At 38.3% G+C, this 10,108-nt stretch overlaps 1 protein-coding gene across 4 annotated transcripts in view; it reads right to left on the bottom strand.

Annotated features, from left to right (window-relative positions):
* epb41l3b (erythrocyte membrane protein band 4.1-like 3b) overlaps positions 1 to 10,108 on the bottom strand; it is a 43,751-nt gene that overhangs the window by 16,210 nt on the left and 17,433 nt on the right. For all 4 annotated transcript variants that reach the window (XM_010773808.1, XM_010773809.1, XM_010773810.1 and 1 more), the window contains exons 4-6: positions 942 to 1,046; positions 713 to 755; positions 533 to 608 (exon numbers count right to left, since the gene is read on the bottom strand). In XM_010773808.1, the coding sequence (XP_010772110.1) occupies positions 533 to 608; positions 713 to 755; positions 942 to 1,046 (224 nt within the window). The remainder of the gene's footprint in view (positions 1 to 532; positions 609 to 712; positions 756 to 941; positions 1,047 to 10,108) is intronic.

The following is a 10,108-nucleotide window of genomic DNA, read 5'->3' as shown; positions in this document are numbered from 1 at the left end:
AAAAAGAGGGGGGCAACGAGAATAAAAAGAAAAGCCTGACAGGCAGGTAAAGCGCATCCAGTTATTTTAGCCGGGCGGCTCAGATGATTGGTCGTCGGCTTTTTAGCACTCCAGACGGCTTCCACAGATGACATTTTTTTTAATGGATTTTTTTATCAAGCACTTCAGATATTCGATTGCTATCGTCATGCTTAAGCATTCATGGAATATAACAAAAAGTGTATCTCAAGCCGGTTTCTCAAACTTACCTACCCCACTCATGTGTTGGAGAGCTAGCCAATAGAAGCGTGAGTTTAACATAGTGACAACACTTTGTTACAGAAGTAAACAAAGCAGTCCAATGGAGGCATTTCAGTCAGGGGGGGAAGTGTGTGGGAAAGAAACTCCCCCTGGAGGGAACAGTGGGATTTTAGCCTCTGAAGACAATTCACATGCACACAAACCTATATAATACGAAAGGCCCAAAAACCACCATTAGGAAGCAAATGCCCAGCAGCCATCACGTATTCTCCTAAACGAGTCGCTCACTGACCTTGTGATGTCCTCAGTGAGCTGTGCGGGGTCTGGAGGGTAAAACTTGACGTTGAAAGCAAAGTTCCAGGGGCCGGCTGAGAGGCAGAGAGAACATTCAATTATCAGTATTTTATAATTGCATACTCCTCATTTAGCCATTCAGGACAAAATACTTGAGTGACTTTATTAGATTACTCACTCCTGATCTGCTTCTTCAGCTCCTTGTTAGGGTCTATCCAGTTCTGCAACACACAAGCACAGACGCATGAATCATCCCAAAATTGAAAGCAAATTAATAATAACCATTTTCCGTTTCTTTTAAATGACTCGCTAAATTAGATTTTATAGACAGACTTTACAGCCTCAGTAATTCTGCTTTTATTCTCCTTCTAACAAACGGATTCTTAGCTTTTTGACTTTTCTTTTACCTTCTGATTCTCTACATCTCTGTATGTGACGCCGAAGTAGTCCCTCTCCATCAGATTGAGGTGGTCGCATACTTTATCAAAGAGCACGTGACCCTTGGCTCGTTTCTGTGAGAAAGACAAAAGAAACATTTAAAACAGGCAACGCTTGGAAGTATTTTGAAGAATTACACATTCAAAGAGCATCATTTAAAAAGGATGAGGCAACATTTAATCACAGTGTTGTTTGAAAAAGAGTATTTTCCAGAGCTTTCTTTTGGTTAATGATGATTTCATGTCAACATTAAGGACTTTTGAATCTTAACAACTTATAACTAGATTATCTGTATCTAATAAGCATTTGCTTCCTCCTGCTCCCTTTCGGACACATATGATTTTTTATTATTATTATTATTAATATGAATACTTTTTTTTGTTGAATATATAAATATTATCATGAATGTGGATAAATACTGTATTTTAACAATACGGTATTCTGTTTTTCGCATTTCTTATTTTTTATTTTTTTATCTGTTCGAAATAAAGATTGAAATGAAATGAAATCCGAGATCAGAAAAATGAAACATATGGGTTGAAATATTGATAAAACTACACCATATTCAATATTATCAAAAACAAACAACCTAAAATAAAAAAGCAAGAAAACATAACCGAGTAAAATGACACAATCTGTTTTGTGTCATGATGTTGATTCTAATAGCATCAACAAATAGCACAATCAATAACTCAAAGCCAGCTTCTGCCAAACATGAAATACAGAATAGCCTGTATAAAGACAGCGTCATGATGCAGCAGTATCACAGATCATGATGCAGCAGTATCACACCCTTCGATAGCTGAGCCTCAGAGGTATTGCAGCTTCGTTTGACAAACTGGGCCACTCTGTATCCATTCTATAAAAAGCACGGTCGTATAAATACACACTCAAATTCCCTGAGCTCAAGGTGAACAATTAGCTATGTGAATGCGATCGATAGCTGAGTGCCGGATGTCATCGGCTGCAGCTCGGCCGTCTGCTCCACTGGAGGCAGTCAGACTCTCAGGAGATATTTTATAGACACAAAGCCCCTCACGTCTGGATTCATTGAAAACCTCTGCCACAGATTATTCTAGCAGCAGGAGCAGAAACACACCTGAGCATCTGTCAGATTAATATCTAGTCTGTTACAGTCTTATCTAATATTTTAGAAGATGTACATTTTATTTTCCTCAAACATGTTGGTCAAATATGTTTCTTAAAGGTCACCTATAATGCAAAATCCACTTTTTTATGTATCTTATACATAAACATGTGTCCTCAGACACAAAGTAACAGACAGAGAATCAGCACTTTTTAAACAGGGCTGTAACAGAGGGGATTATGGGATGCTGCAATGATCTGTTTGGTGTTTGGAGTCAAACACTTCAGAGACATGTTTGTATATATCTGAGACCTGTAATATATTGATGAAAAACAGTAAAATAGGGGACCTTTCAGTAAATGTGCTTCCACAACTGTATATAAAAACACAGATCTGCCTGCCATGTATGTAATGGATGTATTTTTTGACACATACAGTAAATAATAAATGTACCCTAGCCATCCACCAACACACTTCCATCACTCGAAGCATAACCGTTCCTGTTTTTGATGAGAAACTCTGGACTGTGTGGGATTTTGAACAGAGCCATAAAGCTGCTGGTGGAAGAGAGTTAATCCCGCCTAACATTTCAGAGGGAATTAGCAGAATCGTGTCAGACTCCTGCTATCTGCCCTGACACACACACACACACACACACACACACACACACACACACACACACACACACACACACACACACACACACACACACACACACACACACACACACACACACACACACACACACACACACACACACACACACACACACACACACACACACACACACACACACACACACACACACACACACACACACACACACACACACACACACACACACCAGAGATGTTAGAGTAACAGACTTATATTATATTTTTCCTGCGGTACTTTATGAAATCAGAAGGAAATTGGAATGACATTTGATCAACATCAATCTTGATCAATTTCAAGATTATTATTAATTTTAGAAACAACATGAGTAGTTGCAGTGCATTTGGAGATTTACAATGTTTATTTTTATTATGATAAAAATGTAAGACCAATTTTAAAGTCAATATTGAAAGAAATGCACTTCATACTTTCACAGCATCTGAAGAAAAGGCCAAATCTTATTCTACTTTTACTGAAGTAATTGATTACATGACTAATTGTTTCAAATCTAATTAGAAGACAACATGTAGCATGCATTGTCATTTACTCTAGATGTAAGGATTTATAACAACAACACTGCGGGATGTTCTGTCTCCCTCCACTGAGGCAGAACAACCTCTGAAGCGGAGGAGGTTCAACTGTAGGAGGAGTAGGACAATATTACTGCAGACATTTTTCCCACAGGAAATTGAGCTGAGCTGGAAATACAAGGTCAGGTGGATAAAAATGTCAAATCTTGACACTATGGAGCGGTTTGAGATGGGATTGGGAGGAGAAGAACTCTCTGGCAATTATCCCAAGGATCTTCTGACCTCGATTGTATCGCTGTTTCAAACACTGTAAGCTGCTCTCTCAGCTGTTAGGATATTTGGTACCTCTTTACAATAAGACTACCCTTATAAAGGGTTTACAAATAGTTTGTAATTCATTTATTAATTAGGTTGTGAACACTTTATAAATCATTAATAAGCTTTTATAAGACATGAGATAAACTGTGACCGGCTGCTTGCCAAATAGTAAGCCCACATGTATCTGTACTGATAAGCCTTATTAGAAATGGTAGTTACTCATTAATAAATGGGAACGTGTTTTACACTTTACAACAAGGCTCCCTTTTGGCAACTATAAATGTTAGTAACTCGTAAATAAATGGTCATAAAGAGATGCCAAGAAACATCAAGATGGAAGGGGGGAGATTCAACTCAGTGAACAACAGATACTAAGGATGTTGGCTGATGAAGAAGACGAAGTAAACTAGGTAGCCAATATAAGGCTTAGTCATCTTGCCAAATAGTGAGCCTGGGTTGATGTTAGAACTGGTTTATAAATGGTTCTTAATGATTAATAAAGTGTTTACAACCTAATTAATAACCTAATTATAAACCCTTTATTAATCTTTCATAAGGGTAGTCTTATTGTAAAGTGGTACCGGATATTTTAATGTCAAATGTTTTTGTTGCATTGCCTTATAAGAAGCTATGGCAACGTCTCTGGTACACAATCAACTAATTAGCCACATTTTCATTTTCGCTTCCTCTTTCATTGTTCCTTCATCAGTGAAGACGTGGTTTCTGTGATTGCGAGTATTGTTCCAGGACCGGCATCATCCAGGCGCGACTCGTGCTCTCTGCATCACCGGCACAGCTTGATTTCCTATTATCACTCTTTATAAAAATGTTCCTGATTCTGTCACGAGTCGTGGCCGTTTGAACAAATCTGAAGAAATGGCTTTTCAGATAGTGCCGTGTGACTCGCATGAAAGTCTTTCTCAATGTTCCCTCAGCAGGACTGCATTTACTCACTTCTTCTATCCTGGGATTGCTTCTCTATTACACTGCAATCCTGGGGAGGGAGGGTCTGCAGAATGGACTCTCAGTTCTCTTTCATTGTAATTCCACCAGCCGTATCTTCCCACACAAAGGAATTGAGGTCCTCTTTAGATTAACATTGTATATATTTATTTTAATTCAGCACCTATCCCACTACGTATTTTGGATTGTGCACACAACTAGTCTTACTAAATATAGTTAAATTAAACGTTTTATCTATAAAATATAAGAAATGGTAATAAAAGAGAAGAAAAATGTCCCACTGCAAATAATTTTTTATAATTAACCTGATTGCATATCAGTTTGTGTGTGACATGTTTCATAAAGTGACTTAAATGTAATGTATTATTATTAAAAATGTACAATTATGATGTTATGACTGCACATAGGTTTATATCTGAATACAATTAAAAGATATTAAGTTTACAAAGACATACAATTAGAAGCTGATGCAACTAGTGAACATGAGTTTTGTAATTGTTTTGATGATTTATGATGTTTACATAAAACAAATAAAAGGACTTATGAAGAGAATGGGAGCTTTAAGTTTATTAACAGGTTTCTATTTTTTACAAGAAACATTTTTGGATATCTCGAGTTTTCTGGACGGATGAATACATAGGTATATGTTTCTCTGCTCCTTCCTCATGCTCTCATCTCCTCGTTTCAGGAGCGTTTCAGAAGCATTTCAGAAGCGGAGCATCTTGCGTGCCGGCTCGCAGTTTTTGTTGATTTGGGCATATTTCCTGGACAGGCTACTTTGTACAGACAAAGTTAATAATAATTGTAATACCCCAGTTATAAACGACATTAATCAAAGATGTGTTGCTGTATTTTAGTGGTAAAAAAATGCATTCATCATCATAATTATTCTATATATATAATTTACACAGTGCCTGTAAACCGGAGGAGAACGCTGGCATTGCAAAATTAGTTTATTGTGGGGATGGGCCGGATGCTCTGACCGGTCCACTTCTAGCCCGGCGCTATGCAAAGCCTCGCGTCGAAAATAGACTTGCATCCTATTTTGAGCGGACCCCAGCGCCGAGAGGCTTCTGGGACGCTTCTGAGCGGTAACGCGGCGCGTCTGGTGGAATAGCACCCATTGACTAGAGGGGCCGCAATGTTTGCGAACGCCGCGGGGCAGCCGTAACGCGAAGCAGACGGACCCGGTGGAATCTAGGGGTGAGGGTGAGATCTGTGCTTACATGTGCTTAGATTAAAGGGCAAACAGATGGGACGTGGATTCAATTGTCTCATTCAATTGCTATTAGACACACTTATTTAGTGTAAAGCCGATATTTGGATGTCTTCAGTGTGATTTGTAAGAGAGGGAGATTAGTCACTTTAGTTAAAGTTATTATAAGGATAAACCCCTTGGGGTGTGTGATGTGGATTTGAAAAGGGGCCCCTAATAGATTCAATGATAATTAGGAAGGTTGTTGTGTTCAAAAAGGCAGATTGTAGATTTTCTGTCCAGAATAATTGAAACTATTTATTTAGATAATTCAGGAATCTCACTTTCAAATGAAAGATAAATGAAAAAGTTGTTTAACTAATAATATTTATAAAAAATACTTTTGACTTACCAGATTAAGTTGCTTTCTGCTGTTATCCCATTAAAAAGCCACAATCAATAAATGGTATTTCATTTGTTCAATTGTAGATGAAGAGTTTTTGGAGCTTGACGGGGACTAAAAGCTTTTGCTGCATTAATCTTTCTATTTATTTTTACAACTCAATCTCTTAAAACGTAATAAATAAAAAATATATTAATATATAATGTGCATTTTAAAGTGAAAGCAGGTTTTAAGCGAGTGATTTGAATAATTTTTATTTCATTTTACATTCTGATAAACACACATATTGTAAGTAAATATATGAATTGGTAATGGGAATAAATCACTTTCTGCATGAGGCTTCAAAATAAAAAAAGTCTTTCCCAGCTTAGCCTAAATGTGCTTTTGTACACTTCCTGCTATATTTTCTTCCTCTCAAACTCAGAAAACACACATTGTCTTGTTGGTTTTTTGTACTTTGGTTGTGTAAAATCAAACTGTAAAAAACTAAAAAGATGGATCACTGTATGGATCGAATTGAAAATGATTGTGCAAACTATAATATAAAATTATTTGTGACACCAAATAATGAGTTATAAACAAGTATACACAACAACTATTATTGCTGTTGTAAATGCCTATTGCTTGAATCTTTATGTGTAGTTATTTCACATCTTTTAGATTCACGAGTTCCCCACCTTTTAGCCATTTGAAGGGCAATAAGTCCAAAGTGACCCCTCGTTCCAGACCCTGTCCTTAGGAAGTCTTCCTCTGCCACAGCGGGACACCAATCGTCATGCCAACACACAGAGTCAATGACACTGATTCCCTCCAACAAATGCTCCCATTTCACAGTCTGAACTGTCTGGGACTAATCCCCCCCCCCGGCCGAGCGGGTCAAAAACAAACGTAAACCGTATAAAGGACCTGTCCGGATGAAACATGTCTGTTTAGAATTACTTATCTAAAATTATGGGGTCAATATTTGTTGTAATTAGTTTTCTACACAACGACATAAAAAAATCACCGATTTTTTACTAAGTAGTAAGTATTCATAAGATATATATATTAAATGTGTCACGGACATTTGGCCTCTTCTTGCGGACCGTAACGGTTTTTAATCATATAACACCCCTACCCGGCTACGAGACTGGCCCCAGGTGAAGATCCGGGCCGCGATACGTTTCGGAGCGGCAGCTTTTATTGAACGTAGGACTAAAACTCGCCTGGGGTCGCGGCTCTCGCGAAAGACCCTGCGGAAGACGTCCGGCATTGCGCCGGCGGCTAGACCACTTATCGTGGGTAACTGATCTCCCCGGCGTTACAAACGCTTGCGGCGCCCCCGTCGGCATTGCGCTTCGGTCTTGCCTGGGCCACCCTTAAGATCCCAACTCCCACCCTAGACGACGAATGTCACTTGTACCGGAATCTAAATTCCCGTTTGTCTACCCTGCACCTAAGTTAACAGAGTAAGTTACGGGACTAATCTGTGTGAATAAATCACATTCGGCTATAAACCTGACAGCAAGTCCACACTAAAACATTCTCTCCTCTAAATCAGTAGAAAACCATTTACTAATACTTCCTAATTTTGGGGAACCGCCAACACAACAACGACCTAAACGTTTTCCCCCGGGGATTATCTAAGTTACTATTAATCCTCCAACAACACCAAGTTTTGTTTCCGTCTAACATTAAGACAGGTCTTATTAACTTTGATTAAATAAATCTATTAGTCCTTAGAGTGAAAGTTTACTTCGTATTTACTTTTTCAACAAATTGATTATATAAATATTTTTTATGAAAATGGAATGGTCTAATTCAACGGAAAGACGACAATAGGGTAATTTTTCGGTGTTAGTTATTTACATGAAAGTAAACGAACGTTAACATCCTACTTCTCAAAAACCCAAACTGCCGCCTGATTTTCGAAACGACGGTAATTAGAAAGAATAAATAAAATGTTGAGTTAGAGAATTTTGCATTATTTTATTTTTTATAAACTTTATATTACGCGTAAAATTTCCACGTTTCGTCCAAAATTCGCTCACTAAACTTATTAAAAATAAAGTAAAATGTAAGATATTTGTGTGTATAACATTCGAATTTATATACTTAAACGCATTACCCTATTTGTGAAAGACTCTAACTCCGAAGTTTTAATTTTTTTTCAGAAAGGGTCGAATCGGGATTTTATACTAAAACACTGTGAAGGACGATATAAAAGAAGGAGAGTTTGAGTCTTTTGGGTGTAACAGAACAACCAAAAAAGATGAAAACCAACACGATTTTTAGTTTGACATTTTTTTGATTTCTTCTACCTAGTGACATACGCTAGCTTTACTTTTACCTAACGACGTCTTGATATATATTTTAATAAACACTGTGGTTTAATTACTAATATTGTTCCATAATGTGCGCTCTGTTGATAATAACGACGAACATTTTACGGGGATAACGAACTTAGAAATAACACATCAATAAAGTGTAGAAAATCTAAGCACCACAGGGTGGAAAATCGGTAAACTTCCCGGGTTATTCGAGGTTTCACTGGGGGCAAGGTCGGGACAGGAATCCTGTTCAGAAGGAGACGGGTTCGCCCTGTGGTTAGCAGTACGGTTCGTGTGTTCTTCAGTTACGTGTGACGTAAGGGAGGTTGTTTACGAGGGTAAAGTTGTCCAGACTTGACGAGACCTGATTAGGGAGGTTTGGGGACGCACCCCTCGAATAGACGAGCTTCTCTAAAGTCCTCCTCCCAGACGCATGAGGAACGAAGAGACGATGTTCAACTTTGAGATTATGAACTCTTTACGAGAGTTGAAAAGAAAACGTTTTGCTTCCCTTTATACAGTTTCACTTTTACGAGTTTATTCCAGTCAATAAGTCTAAATAAGGACTTAAAGTATTAAAGAAATCTCTTTCTTACTGACCAACTTCCGTCTTTTCTTCCGCAAATATACAAACCCCTCGACACCGTGAGTAAATGTTGTTCCTTATGTAAAAGGAACTGCACGTACCGCGCCCTATAAAGTCTTAGAGCCGCCATTTTTTTTGATATCTATTAGTCTCCACAAACAAGGTTGAGTTCCGAGTGTCACGACCAAAACAAGCCGCTTTTGCCTGATAGGCCATGCGCGCGCGCATGAAATTGTATTTTCCTTTGCGTTACACGAACGGCCTTGGTGGTTCTAGGAATACCTACCTATAATTTCCCCGGGGATAATACGATCTACTGTTCCTAAGTATAAAAAATAGTATACGGGAGAATGAACACGCTTACTAATGTACGAAATTAAAAGTTTTTCGAGAAATAAAAAGAGTATGACGGACACGACGGGTCGTTGGAGAAAAGGAGAGACCGGCAAAAGAGTTACACCTCATTTGGACGACGGTGTCCGTCATACCTTTTTATTTCCTCGAAAAAACTTTTATTTCGTACATAGTAAGGTGTCATCTCGCGGTAATCTATTTTTTATACCTTAGACTAGTAACGTATTATCCCGGGGAAATTTTAGGTAGAGTAATTCCGTAACCACCGAAAAGCGTCGTGGTAAACCGCAAGAAAATACAAAATTTATCGAAGTTCATTCCTATCAAAAGGGGTTTTTGGTCGTGACCACGTCGGAACGTCACCTTGTTTGTGAGACTAATATATAATCAAAAAAAATGGCGGCTCCTAAACTTTATAGGGGCGCGTACGGGTAGCAGTTCCCTTTTACATAAAAACAGACATTTACTCACGGTGTCGAGGGGTTGTATATTCGAAGAAAGACGGGAACAGTTGTTCAGTAAGAGAAAGAGATTCTTGTAATACTTAGTCCTTATTTAGACTTATGACTGGAATAAACTGTAAAGTGAAACTTGTATAAAGGGAGCAAACGGTTTTCTGTTCCAAACCTTGTAAAGAGTTTCGATAAGTCTCCCAAAGTTGACACATGTCCTTTCGTTCCTCATGGTCTGGGAGGAGGATCTTTAGAGAAGCCTCGTCTAAGGAGGGGTGGTCCCAA

This window comes from Notothenia coriiceps, unplaced genomic scaffold (assembly GCF_000735185.1).
Source record: "Notothenia coriiceps isolate Sejong01 unplaced genomic scaffold, NC01 NC01_scaffold00012974, whole genome shotgun sequence".
Lineage (NCBI taxonomy): Eukaryota > Metazoa > Chordata > Actinopteri > Perciformes > Nototheniidae > Notothenia > Notothenia coriiceps.
Note: the sequence above shows the minus strand (reverse complement) of the source record. Positions and strands in the feature narration are given on the sequence as shown.